The 14996-nt window shown below is 41.8% G+C and overlaps 1 protein-coding gene across 14 annotated transcripts in view; it reads left to right on the plus strand.

The window, feature by feature from the left end:
• The window catches only part of TENM1 (teneurin transmembrane protein 1), a 372670-nt gene that overhangs the window by 318619 nt on the left and 39055 nt on the right, over positions 1-14996 (plus strand). For all 14 annotated transcript variants that reach the window (XM_083423250.1, XM_083423251.1, XM_083423261.1 and 11 more), the window contains 2 exons: positions 2664-3030; positions 10012-10522. In XM_083423250.1, coding sequence (XP_083279376.1) covers positions 2664-3030; positions 10012-10522 — 878 coding nt within the window. The remainder of the gene's footprint in view (positions 1-2663; positions 3031-10011; positions 10523-14996) is intronic.

Raw genomic sequence — 14996 nt, forward strand, 5'->3', positions numbered from 1 at the left:
GGCGAACCAGAGCAGTGCACGGAAATGCCTTTTACCTTCCCACCAGAGTGGTACCTATTTATCTACTTGCACTTTAACGTGCTTTCAAACTGCTAGGTTGGCAGGAGCAGGGACCGAGCAATGGGAGCTCACCCCGTCGCAGGGATTAGAACCACCGACCTTCTGATCAGCAAGCCCTAGGCTCTGTGGTTTAGACCACAGCACCACCCGCGTCCTCAGAGTTATTAGGAAGCCCCATATTCCTCTCACAAAGCTACAGCTTTTTCAGAGTGTTTTAAGAGTTGACCCCCCTTCCCAAGGAACTCTGGGAATTGTAGCTCTGTGAGAGGAATAGGGATCTCTTAACACCTCCCAGGGCCCTTAACAAACTACAGTTCCTAGGGCTTTTTGAGGTATGATACTTCTTTAAATGCATAGTGCAGACAAGGCCTAGGGCTGAGGATCCCAAGGTTCAAATCCCCACTTAATGATGAAGCAAAAATGATCCATGTGGATTAGGGAAAAGAAAAATAGAAAAGGGAGCTCTTCCTGTCTCCTAACATCTCCACGCTTTCAGGAAAGGTGCTGTTGGTATAGGGGGAGGAAAGCTGTAAGGAAGCATCCAGAGAAAGACAGACAGAAGCCTCACCCCCCCCCCCAAAAAAAACCCCAATTCTACTTCTTTGTGTGTTTCCCTAACATAAAACCTTTCTCATTTCAAATCTCCAACCACACTGCTTGGTTGTTGGTTTTTTTTTATATCTATGCTCAATCACATTACTCCTCATTAAAAATTAGGCCTTTATTAATTATGACTTACATAACAATTCTGAGCCTTCTTTGTTCCTTTTCCTTTAATTTTCATTATTGAATCCTTCTGCTTCCCTTATCAAAACTAGGTCAAAAATTATACCCAAGCCAAGAAGAGCCACCTTGAAACCATTTGGTTTTTGGCTTAGATAGGTTGCAAATTAACTTTCCTCCTTTCTCAGTTTCTCTAATGCTGCAAAGTAAAATCCTACAATGGGGAAAATATATAATTTAAAGGAAACATTATATTCTAATTTCGCAAACATACTTTTGGGACATTCAAAAAAATGGGCCACCCAGCCCCCTCTCTCTTGAAGTCAAAGCTCTCACAGTGGGACCATGCAATGTCAACCTTTCAGCAACAAACTCACAATAGAATAAAAAGGGAGGAAATAGAGAGGAGTGTTGTATTTTAACTTAAAACAGCCAAAAATTTATCCGGACCTACTTGCTTAACTCTGAAATTATACATTGATTAAAAGTGGTGTCCTTTCACTCTAAGAGATTCATGTTCACATTTGAGTTTAACGCAAAGGCACACACTTGAGTATTGGACATCAGGGAAAGACATCATTCTGCTCAACCTTGAAGTGCCCAGTTCATATTTTAGATCCCCCCACACACACACACACTTTCACTCAGTCTTTCCTAGTTTATAATTGGAACACTTTTCCATGAACAGCTGCTCCTCATTTTAATCAAAGAGAAACATAGGTAGCTCTGAACTCTGATCAGGGAACACGTATATTCAGAAGTTACCCAAAGATATCAATGGACCAAGATAATAAGCTTTCATTCCCAATTAACCAAAACTTCTGTGTTGTTCCAGCACAGGCTTCAGTGGGTCATGGGGATAAATTCTCTTTTCCCTGCTTTTAATGAGAAGAGGAAGTAACCAGATTTCTCTTGCCTAGAGGGTTCCTTTGGTCCTGCTGTCAGAGAGCTGTCAACCATCCAGATGCCCATTTTCATGGGCCCATTGGGGCCCATTGTGGTGTTTATATCAAAGTTTAGTAGGAAGAATAATCTCTGTAATCATAATGACCACCCTGGGTTCCTGAAATCAAAGTTAGGCTCATGCAATAAGCAGATCTGCTCCTTTTGTACAGTACCTCACAACCCAGAAAATAAGTCCAGAAAAGGCATAACTAAGAGTAATGTGTTCTGTCTTCATTTATTTCAAAATATGGCAAGTTAGCAGAGTTAGCCCAAGACATTTTTCTTCCTGAGGCAAAGGATGAGATGTCTCCAACCAGGCTGGCAAGTGAATCTTACTTCAGTACCGGCAATGGGATAGCATCCTCTTCCACACCTGAGAGTATTCAGCTCACTTAGGTGGGACAGGGCATGCACAGATTTGTCCTTCATCACTTTACCATCACTCCCTGTCCCTCAGCAACTGCTGCCTGAGGCAACTGTCTCACTCATCCTAATGAGAGGGCTGGCCTTATAAAACATCCTGCTGTGTTGAGGGCCCTCCAGCTTACACTGCTTAGTGGTACCTTGGACTTCATCCCCAAAGTCTGGGCCTGGGCATTGGACAAATTTGAGTCAAGATCAAGGGCTCAAAAGAGTGTCAACTGGAAGAGAGTTTATTTATGTTATTATTACACACACACACCCATCTTTCGTCCAGATGGCATACAATCTTTCCTCTCGGTAATTTCCATGGCTGAGTGGGAATTTGAACCTGGATCTCCCACGTCCTAGTCCAGCTTTCTAACCAGTACGCCATACTGACTGTCCACAACTTTGGCTTGTGCTTCACTGACCTGATTTCACCCACAGGCACACAAGCATCCTACTTGGCCAAAAGTGGAAACCATGGAGAAACTACTTCTTTGACTCTTGCTTTGTTCCTTTTTTTTTTGCAGGTCCGCTTGGAATGGCCAACAGACCTTGCTGTCAACCCACTTGACAATTCGTTATATGTTCTGGACAATAACATTGTGCTGCAAATTTCTCAAAATCAGCAAGTGCGCATTATTGCAGGCCGACCTATTCACTGCCAGGTGCCAGGCATAGATCACGTTTTGGTCAGCAAAGTGGCAATCCATTCCACACTTGAGTCGGCAAGAGCCATAGGCGTATCTCACAGTGGAGTGCTGTACATTGCCGAGACTGATGAAAGGAAGATCAACCGCATCCAACAGGTTACAACTAATGGTGAAATCTCCATCATAGCTGGAGCTCCATCGGATTGTGACTGTAAGATTGACCCCAATTGTGACTGTTTCTCTGGTACGTATTAAACGAGGGTGCAGAATCTTCTCGTACAATGGCTGCTTTCCCTTCTGGGCAGCCTTCCAAGAGACACATCAGTGGTAGATGGAGCCAGAGGCAAAAGTTGATAGAGCAGGGAATGTAAATGTTAACTTTGTACAATACGCTAGATTCTACATACTAACTCCTCTCTGTCCTCCATCCAGGCAAACATGAAGCATTATCATAGTTCAATGACATAGTTCTGTATATAAATTCAATTAATAATAATAATAGTCCAGCCAGACAAAAATACTCAGGTCCTCAACTTCAGGACCTCAAAGCACCCAATTGCTTGATGTCATTGGGACATCAGGTGATTGCAGGTAGGCAGCCTTCCCACATGTCAGATGTCGCCCACAAGGCTAGATCCTGATATGGATGTGGCCCACAGAACCAAAAAGGTCACCATCCTTGACATAGAGACTTCTTTGAACTAAGAAGTGGTATATAAATTACCTAATTCTATAATACAGAGTCAGACCCTTGGTCTATCTAGCTCATTGTTGTCTACACTGTCTGTAGAAGTGGACCTACATTTCAAGTTTTTTTAAAATGTTTTTAAAAAACAAACACGTGGGTCTTTCCTATTGCAACCTGGAGTTGCTGGGGATTGAACCTGGGACCTTCTGCATGCAGAGCTTATGCTCTGCCACTGAGCTGAAGACTTTTAGTTTGATGTAACAGTTCGTCCCTCTGATCTCCACAAAGAAAACACTGCCCTCAAAAGCTTTGAAATCTGAATTTCTGAAGGAGAGGAAATCCCAAAGAATTCATAAAAGTATGTAAAAATCCTATTTCAAGCTATCATGTCTGTGCATTTTACATTTCCACATTTTCCCTTCAATCTTCATTCTGGCATCCACTGTTCGCAGTTTGAATATTCAGATGGTTGGATACCATGATCCTATGGTACTGTGAGGACAGATTCATGCAACAGTAGTGCAGTCATCATCTCTGCTGTGCAATGCAATACTTCTTGCACAGGGCACTGTTGACGTGCCTCAAAACAGGTTTCAGGTCAGTATGAGCCACATTATCATATCCATAGGATTGGATTGAGCTGTGTGCAAAATGAAACAATTAGCCAGCTTGGATATTACCCTCATGCTGAAATGAGTATGCCTCCCGTATGTCAGTCTAATGTTCATGCTCAAAAAACTTCATTAGGAAATGGGGATGAGGAAAGGGCAGTTGATTCATTTTATGGTGCTTTAGTCAACTAATCCAGGGGTCCCCAAACAAAGCCCCATAGGCCAGATAAGGCCCGAGGGACTCATTTATCCAGCCCGCAGCAGCACCCACTGCCGCTGTCCGTTCTTACCGGCGCTGCACTGCACGGCTGGCCACTTCCAGGTCAGAGCAGCACCGGAAATAGCTTGTGCGCCTGCACAAGTGTTATTTCCGGTGCACATGCGGGTTGGAGGAGGCCCGTGCACATTCACACAAGCTATTTCCAGTGCTCCTCCGACCTGGAAGTGCACCAGATATAGCGTGTCTGTACACGTATGGGCATGCGCTCCCTCGCCCTCCAGCCTGCCGTGTGATCGGCGCTGGAGACACCAGCCCGAGGCGTGGTAAGTTTGCTTACCCCTGAACTAATCCAATAGCAGCAGGAGAGAGAGGACATAGTTTAGAATGGGGAGCTGCAAACCATCGTGTGTCCAAAGGAGGGGAAAGAGAGTAATAAAGGGCATGTAAACAAATGGTTTAATTATCTGGATGTGTTTAGCCTAAAGAAGACTAAGAGGAGACATCATAGTACCATTCAATTATTATTATTATTATTATTATTATTATTATTATTATTATTATTTTGATTTATGTACCACTTTTATCTTCCAAGGATCTCAGTGTGGTGTACATGGTTATCTTCATCCCCATTTAGGCTAAGAGATGGCGACTAGCCCAAGGTCACCCAGTGAACTTCATGGCTGAGTGGGGATTGTGAACCTCCTGCTCTCCCAGGTTCTAGTCTAACCCTAACCATTATGCCACACTGGCTCACTAATTACCGTATTTTTCCATGTGTAAGACTAGATTTCCCCCCTAATAAATTATGTCAAAAATTAGGGGGCATCTTATACATGGATAGTGCCAAGGCCATTTTCTTAAATCTGTGTCCTCCAAAATAGGGGGCATCTGATACATGGGGACATCTTATAGATGGAAAAATACAGTAATCGCTTCCCATTAGGCATCCCAAAGCATTTACAATATAACATATATAAAACAGTTGCATATCTAGAAACAGTTATTTTAAAATGCTTTTATAGAATCAAATGGTGATAGAGAAGGTGCCACACTAAATACCATGTAGAATGCACCTCGTGATAGTACAGCATTTGCAGAATGCTCTCTCCTGCAGAACACAGTGATTACTTGTCTATGTAGCTTGTGAGATGATTTTATAGGTTGTCTAGTTCCACCAAAACCAGAGCCTTGAGCTTAGCCTAGTAGCTAATTGACAGCTAAAGGTAAAGGGACCCCTGACCATTCGGTCCAGTCGTGACCGACTCTGGGGTTGCGGCACTCATCTCGCTTTATTGGCCAAGAGAGCCGGCGTACAGCTTCCGGGTCATGTGGCCAGCATGACTAAGCCGCTTCTGGCAAACCAGAGCAGCGCACGGAAACGCCTTTTACCTTCCCGCCAGAGCGGTACCTATGTACCAAAGTGCATCTACTTGCACTTTGAGGTGCTTTGGAACTGCTAGGTTGGCAGGAGCAGAGACCGAGCAACAGGAGCTCACCCTGTCGCGGGTATTCAAACCGCCGACCTTTTGATCAGCAAGCCTAGGCTCTGTGGTTTAACCCACAGCACCACCCAGGTCCCCAATTGACAGCTAGTGCTATCTAAAAACCTGTCATATAGAAGATAAAAGAACTGGAAGCAGGAGCAATAGGCAACAGGGTAGACAAAAGAGATGTGTATTAATCCAACACATTTCAGATCCTACTGATCATTCTTAAGAGAAATTCAGAGATATGAAGATTCAATAATTAGTTGTGCTGCTTCTTTTCTACATGTTGAATTAATAAACAGGGAGTTCCATTATTGTAGCATTATTTATAACATAAATTAAACTTGTTCTCCGTAATTAGAACCAATGGGGAAGCAGATTTTGGGTAAATGTGAGGAGAGGGGTCCTATCAGTGCAAGCTGTTTGACAGTGAAACGGTCTACCTTGGAAGGTAATAGGTTCTCCCTTGCCAGAGATATTTAACCAGAAGCTGGATAAATGTCTGCTAAGGATGCTGTAGTTTCATCCTGCTTTTCAGATCATGCATGTAAGGTGGTGTAGATTACGTGACCTACAAGGTCCCTTCCAGTTCTTTGTTTCTGTGATTTTACTCATTTTTCAGGTCTGCAAAATCACCTGCAAAAAGGACCATGACAAATCCCTTGTCATCTACAAAATGATGTGTCTGCTAATGGAAGTGGTAATGAAATTAGGACTGTGAGATTAACGTCACAAGAAATCCTGAGTCCTATGTTGATGGTCATGCTGGATGGAAATGTACAGAGAGGGATTAGGATCATGCTTTTTGGCATTACATCAAAGGATGAGGGGGAAATTGATTCAATTCACATTTATATGTGAATTATACCTAATTCACATTTTCTAAAACAGTGTGTGAACTGAAACACAGCCACCCTTTGAAATTTACACTTCTCTGAATTTTGCAGATCTTCAGCCAAGTAATGTTTGAATAAAATGCTTATACTAGGGCAAGGCATGCATAACTAATACATATATTGATGAGAATAACATATAAAATGCATGAAGAAAAACTGCTTTGCAAAAATGTGTATTTTAGTCAAAGCCACATATTAAACGTGCATATTAACACTAAAATGCTGACAGATTACCTGAGGAATTAATTAAATAAATAAATTGCAAGCTGATATGGAAATGTGCTCACTTTTAAGATTGGAAAGATAAGGAACTGTGATAAAATTACGGTAAATTGACAGATATTCATAACCCTGTTTGATCTCCCTGCATTGATCATTACTTCTGCACTTAACATGCATAGACTCCAACACTGGTAAGGATCTGAATGCACAATCTATCCTGCAAAAATGGAAGGGCACCCATTCAAAATCAGTGCAAATATGATTTTTATCCCACACAATGGATGTATGGATCCATCTACTCCCATACTGTGCCAGTTTTACATGCATGTAAACACAAGTCTATTCCACCCCTTATTCCCTGGGTTGTTAAAAAAAAAAAAACTTGAAAAATTCACTTACCAAACCCCTCCACTAAAATATGGATTCCTGCATATTTTTATATGCATTTCCCTATAAAATAGTAATCTTTGTACCCTTCTCGCCCCATAAAATACACATTATTTGTACACATATTTTGGAACCAAAAGTGCATTGCAAAATTCAGAGAAGTGCACAGTGCAAATGTTTACATATTAATGCAGGAAGTGTAAATCCAGTTGATCTGCTTAAAAATTCAGGTCAAACAAAATTCTCCTCCATCCTTGTTCCACGTGCAAATTTCTACCTTTTTAGTGTTTCTGCACAAGTGTCCAGTCTTCATTTTTCCTGGGTCCCCAACTGGTTTTTCCTCTTCCTGTTCCTTATTCCAAATGATGAAGTACATAAGCATTCATGTAACAGAAGCTGTTCATCCTTGAGCATCACCTGGTGAATGGCAAATGATGTATCTCATGTCATTTTAGGCTTTATATCAAAATGAGGAAGATTAACCAGCATAAGATATTGGGTGACTAATCTTGCCTAGCATCACCATAATTTGTAGTGTGTATGTTTTACAAGGTCTGCCTGGAGATGGGGTGGGATGCATAGTGATTCAGAACAACTTTCACATGCTTTTTGTTAAGCATGCAGATGCTGTTGTAAGACAATCAAATTGCTAAATGATGCCACAGGAGGCTGATGGGTGGGACAAAGAAAAAATAGTTGACAACATGCATGTTTGGAGGCATATATAAGACACCTGTACCCTGAGGAAGCATGATGACACAGGGCTCCCCTTTTCTGATTATCCTCTTCTGGACCTTTTATTTTATTTATTTTATTTAAAACATTTCTGCACTGCCCTTCATGACTGATTACAGGACATTTCATAACATTGCAAACAAGTTTCTAAGAAATGTAACTGATTAAAATGAAGGGGGGGGGCCCAAAACAACAACAGCAACAGTGCATTAGCTCATTTCCTCTAAATGCTTAGCATTAACAGTCAGCAAATGCCTGGGTGAACAAACAGATCTTTAGCAAGCATTAAAAGCTTCTCAGACTCAGTGCTTTTCTTATTACAGGGGAGGGGAGTGATTCCATAAAACTGGGTGCCACAACAGAAAGGTTGTCACAGAATGGATTTCAACTGGTTGCAGCTAGCCAGGAGGGCCTCAGCTGAAGATCTCAACATGCATGTGTATGGGATCTTTGTGCTGGCTAATCGGTAGTAATGCGTGGTTGGACTTGAGAGTACTGCAAACACTGAAATAAAACTTCTACTGCCTACTTGAAATAGGTGTGGGCAACAACCACATTATTAGATTCAAACCTTGACTTGGTGCTTTGGAAAGAACTCTCAATTTGAAATGCTTTATAGCCTGGCCAATTTGACTTTACTTCTTTCTGAGTCCGCTTTGTTAATCTGCAGACTTGGTGGCCCCTGCATGTTGGATAAAGTCCACAAAGTTTCAGTCAGATAGGTCCAGTATTTTTGTGTGTGCTGGGCACCTTTAAATATTTTCTCCTTTTTTTGTTTTAATGACATATCCCTGGCTTATTTATTTTGGGGCAGAATAAGATGCCATTTTCAGGCTAGCTTTGCCCTCCTTGCATGAGTGGGGGTGTAAAATGAATACTGCCAAATTTCAGAAGAATAAATGAAGTATTTTCCCACGAGTATCTTGAACAGTTTTGGAGTATGTAAATAAGGAATATTCTAGTCTCCCATTATCGTTTGTGGGTAATTTGTCTGCAGGTTGAAGAAACATCATTCCCACTTCACCTCTAACAACCTCCAAGGCATATTCCTCCAGCTCAGGATTCAGGATGTGGCTGAACCCAGTTCATACCCCTAGAAGACAGGCTATCATAAACAGATAAAATAGCCTATGAACTCATGGGAAGATAGGTCTGCCTGAAGACATAGACTTTCATCTTCCATGAGCTTCCTCAGTGGTTCAGAACCTAGGGCAAGCCATTCTTGACACAGAAGTTACTGCACCTTTATAATCTTGATAGCATTGGAAAGTTCTGGGTCTTTTCTTTCATTACATTCCTGCATTGATGGAAGAAACTGCCTGGGAGGCAGCTGCTAAATGGCCAAGCAAGTCTTAAATGTTCATCAGTGACAAAATAATTCAGTTCTGGTACAGCAAACCTAAACACAATGGGTCGGATCTAAACTTAATAGACCAATTGAAATCAATGGGACTTCAGTTAGTGATGACTAATTTAAGTCCCTTTGATTTCAGTGAGCCTGCTATAAGCTCTGATAAGTCTGTATCTATCTCCTTTAGCTCGTATTTAAAACCATTTTACATATACTCTACTGGACTTTATGAAATGCAACAAACTCAGTTTTTTAGCTTTTGACTGTATTCCCATTGCTTACTTCACGAATGGATTTTGATTCAAGAAGGCGTGAATTTTGCAGAGGAGAGCATATTTGTCCGTGACCTTCTTTGTGCCCTGGGAACTTGAAATGTAGTAGCTCTGCCCAGCCAACAGCACTGTGGATTTACAACTATTAGGGTAACTGAAGCATCTATATCTCCTGTGTCCATTCTTCAACTGTGCCGATTAAGAATTGTACTTGCTTAAGATAATGGGAAACAAATCTGTTGGAGCAAAATATTGGTTTACAGTTTTAAAAATATTAAGTCGGGCGAGTTCTTATTTTTGTTTGGTAAATCATATCAGGTGCAGATTTAATAAAGTTGCTCCCTGTTGTTTTGCAGGTGATGGTGGGTTCGCTAAAGACGCAAAACTGAAAGCTCCCTCTTCTCTGGCTGTATCTCCTGACGGCACCTTGTATGTAGCTGACCTTGGCAACATCCGTATCCGTGCAGTCAGTCGGAATAAGGCTCATCTCAATGACATGAATATTTATGAGGTTGCATCCCCAGCAGACCAGGAACTGTATCAGTTCACCAGCAATGGGACTCACTTGCACACACTCAATCTGATTACAAGGGACTTCATGTACAATTTCACATACAACGGGGAAGGCGATCTTGGCACCATTACCAACAGCAATGGGAATTCAGTTCATATTCGCAGAGATGCCAGTGGTTTGCCTCTCTGGCTAGTGATGCCTGGAGGTCAAGTATACTGGCTGACCATAAGTAGCAATGGGATTCTCAAAAGAGTTTATGCCCAGGGCTACAATCTAGCTCTCATGACTTATCCTGGCACCACAGGTCTTCTAGCCACCAAAAGCAATGAGTATGGATGGACAACAGTTTATGAGTAAGTGACCTTCAAATATTTTTAATGCCTCATCTGCACAATACATTTAAAGCCATATCATGCCACTTTAAACAGTCATGGAATCGTAGAATTGTAAAGCTGGAGGGGACCCTGACGATGCCTCCCCCTAAAAACAGAATCCTGGGAGCTTTAATTCATGAAGGGTGCTGAGAGTTGTTAGGGTACTATCACAGAGCTACAATTCCCAGAGATCCCTGGGAAGAAGGATTGACTGTTTAGCTACATTGGGAAGTATAGCTCTGTGTGGGGAATAGGTATAACAACTCTCACGACTTTATGAAACTTTGCAAAAGCTCTTTTTGAGAGACTTATTTTTTAAATTAAATTTGTATACCACCCTTCTTCCAAAGATCACAGGGTGGTACACAACATAAAAATTCAAAATGAAAACACAAAATACATAATAAAACAAAAGCAAAGCAAGCCGATAACCCTCCTTTCACAGGCTATAGATTCAGCCAAACTCTAGGTTGAAGATAAACTTTTTTGCTTGATGCCTTTACCCAGAGGTCTCAGGGTGGTTCACAGAATAAAATCAAAATATAAAACCACAAAATACATAACCAAAACAAAAACAACAACCCAATAAACCCGCCCCCCCAAAACATCACATTTGTAATGAGGGTGCGAGGAGTGCCTACCTGGGGAGAGCATTCCACAAATGGGGAGCCACCACAAAAAAGGCCATTCTCATATTGTCACTCTCCAGAGCTCTTGTGGGGGAGACACTCAATGAAGGGCCTCAGATGATAATCACAGGATCTGAGTCTGTTTGTATGAGGAGAGGCAGTCCTTGATGTATTGAGCTGTTCAAGGTACTTAAAATACTTCCTCAGCACCTTTTTCATACTATAATGCAATCCCTGTTGTGACCAGGGTTGGGCAAATAAAGGCTGGAAATTGTCCACAGGGATTGGCATATGGAGAGGCATTATGGTTTATTGATTAGAGTGTCCCTGGTTCAAATCCCCACCCAGCCACTGGGTGACCTTGGGCCAGTCACTATATCTCAGCCTATCCTATCTCACACAGATAGAATAGGAGAGAAGAGCCATGTACAACACCTTGAACTGCTTGGAGGAAAGCTGGGGTGTGGCTTGCTTGGATGCATTAGATCAGTCTACACATAAGAACTATGTAACTTAGCAATGGGGAAGCTATATGCTATTGAACTACATTTCCCATCATCCCTGGGGATTGGCCATGCTGACTGAGGCTGATGGGAATTGAAGTCCAGTACTTTTCACATAGGTGCTTTATCATAGAATATGCATAAGAAATATAATCCCATGTCACTTTTGCATGTGTTTACCCATGATAAACATCACATTTCTGTACTCATCTGTGTTTATAACTAAATCCACACGAACATTTGCATTTAAACATAAATTCTTAAACTCAACATACACATTTAGAATATTTTCTCTCAAAGATACATTCCTAAATGTACTTCGATGTAATTTTTTTCAGTCATGCATTAAATTCAGGAATGACTGAAGCTAGTGAATTAATAAGTTCTGATTCGCACATTGAGTAGTGCAGGATAGGTTATACTAGAATTTTCAGAGATCATTTTCCCCAAGCATCTTAGTTGTGGCACTGCACCATGATAAGTCGTTTAGCATTTAGTAAGAATTCACATTTTTTTCTTTCCAATCACAGTGTGTTGGATCCAAGCCAGAGTTTGGGGCCCTTGGAAGCTATTCTTGGATATAGATGGGAAATGGTGGCTGAACTACCAGAGGGATAGATGGAATTATTATTATTATTATTATTATTATTATTATTATTATTATTATTATATTTATATGCTGCCCATCTGACTGGGTTACCCCAGCCATTCTGGGCAGTTTCCAACAATTTAAAACACAGTAAAAATTTCCCTATGCAGGGCTGCCTTCTAAAAGTCAGATAGTTGTTTATCTCCATCTGACAGGAGGGCATTCCACAGGGCAGGCGCAACGACCGAGAAAGCCCTCTGCCTGGTTCCCTGTAACTTCACTTCTTGCAATGAGGGAACTGCCAGAAGGCCTTCACAGCTGGATCTCAGTGTCCAGGCTGAATGATGGGGGTGGAGATGCTCCTTCAGGTATGCAGGGCCTAAGCCGTTTAGGGCTTTACAGGTCAGCACCAACACTTTGAATTGTGCCTGGAGGCAGAATCAAATTTCCACAGATAACTTCCAAAACTTCAGTTCCAAAACTTCCAAACTTCCAGTGTTCGAAGGCATAGCTTTTATGCCGAGTGTAGCTTATGCCCACCCCCCATGACTAACTAAACGAAAACATGTTACGCAAAATAGTAAAATTTGCAAGATAAGGGTTGTATCCAATGTAGTGCTTAGTTAAAGACATTTAGTGGTGTATAAACGTTGTACTGGTGGAACATTATTGCACAGGGGAAATCACAAACACATTACCAAAGATGGTTGCACAACTAATTGCGCAAACTAAATGAGCTATTGCACTACAAGCCTCCCCTAATGCAGCTGTTGCTTTGGACTAATTTGTTTCGCTGCCTTTAAACTCTTCCACTGCAGAACTTTCACGCTAGGTAGCAAACAGAGAAACATTGGGTGCAGTCCTAAATGTTTCACAGTGTTGAGAATTTGCAGGGTTGGGATTAGGGGAAGTTACCTAATTTTGTTTGCCTGGGTATGCTAGCATAGAACTGTGCATCTAAGAACCATTAGCTGAGGCTGCGATCCTGTCCTTTTTCACCTGACAAAAAACAAAGTCCCACAGAGCTCAGCAGATCTTATTTCTGACTAGACATGCCATGGATTCTGTTATCAGATCATGTGGATTCCCTTTGTGAATAACATAAGAAAAGCCCTGCTGGGTTAGTCCAGTGGCTCAGCTTTTCCAGCTTCCTGTTTTCATGGTCACCAACTAGGTGCCCCAGGAAAACCCTTAAGCAGGACATGAGCACCAGAGCGCTCTCCCCACTTGTGATCTCCAACAATTGGAGTTTAGAAACATCCCGCCTGCAAGTGTGGTGGTATGCTTCTTAACATTTTAATGCAATTTAAAATTAACTAAAAAGATATTTAAAAGATTTAAAAACAATTTTAAACCATCTAAAAACATTTAAAGCCAACCAGTTACTAATTTCAAGGCAGGGTAAAAGAGAAATGTATTTACATTTCTCCTGAAAGTCAATAATGGGGGAGACAGATGCTACCTTTTGAGTAGCAGGGTGATGGGGAAAACTTTGGACTGCCACTGCGCTTGAGAGTACTGGATGAATAATCTGCTCTGGCATTAATTTGCCTATTTCCTTTGGCTTTTGAATTGCTCCCTAGCAAACATCTCCAAGTGATTAAATAATAATAAAAGAAAGAAATATATACAAAAATTTCATTATTATTTTTAAAAAAGATTTGAAATCCAATACAGCTGCAGACTGGTATAAAAATATTCATTTAAAAGACTTGTTGAAAAAGGAAATTCTTCAATATGCATTAAAAAGGCTTACTGAGACAGTGTTTGCCTGATATGTAATGGGGGAGGGGATGTTCCGAAGAGTAGGTGCTGCCAATTAAAGACCTGGTTCCTACATCATAAGGAACAGACCTCCTGGTGAGATGGTATGTGCAGGATGCCTTGTCCTGAAGAGTACAGTGATCCACTAGGTATATAGAGGATGAGATTATTGTTTATGTTCCTTAAAGGTACAGAAGTCCTCTGGAGGGGCTGGGGGAGAGGCAAGCAACCTTTTGACTCCCTGGCTTGCTCTTCCACATGCTTGCAAATCTCCCTTTTCTGCCCTGTCCATTTCAGCCATTGCTCACAGCCTGTCCTGTTCTAAGCTTCCAATGAGAAGTAGGATTGAGCTGAAGCAGCAAAATCAATGGGAGATGTCAGGTTGGTTTCATCTGGTCAATTTATGGTCTGTGGTCCACAGCTTTTTACTGTTATTCCCAACGTATAAGGTGACCAGATGCATTAGAGGACAAACATTCTTCCTTATGCTTTTTTCTTTCTTTCTTTTTTTAGAGTTATACAGGAGCCAATATTTGAGCAGACGCAGCTGTGGTATCTCCTGAAGTACTGCTCATTTATTTTGGATTTATTACATTTGTATACTGCCCTCCCTTCAAGGAGCACCAGGATGCCTCTGTAACCTGGTTCGTCCCCGCCCCCCTCAACACACACGTCATTTTAACCTGCCCTCTGTTATCTCCTGACAATGTGTGGTACATAGGACCCAAATCTGGGAGGTAAAGGTAAAGGTACCCCTGCCCATACGGGCCAGTCTTGCCAGACTCTAGGGTTGTACGCTCATCTCACTCAAGAGGCCGGAAGCCAGCGCTGTCCGCAGACACTTCCGGGTCACATGGCCAGTGTGACAAGCTGCATCTGGCGAGCCAATGCAGCACACGGAACGCCGTTTACCTTCCCGCTGGTAAGCGGTCCCTATTTATCTACTTGCACCCGAGAGTGCTTTCGAA

The sequence above is a fragment of the Podarcis tiliguerta genome (assembly GCF_965153285.1).
Source record: "Podarcis tiliguerta genome assembly, chromosome: Z".
In the NCBI taxonomy this organism is placed as follows: Eukaryota; Metazoa; Chordata; class Lepidosauria; order Squamata; family Lacertidae; genus Podarcis; species Podarcis tiliguerta.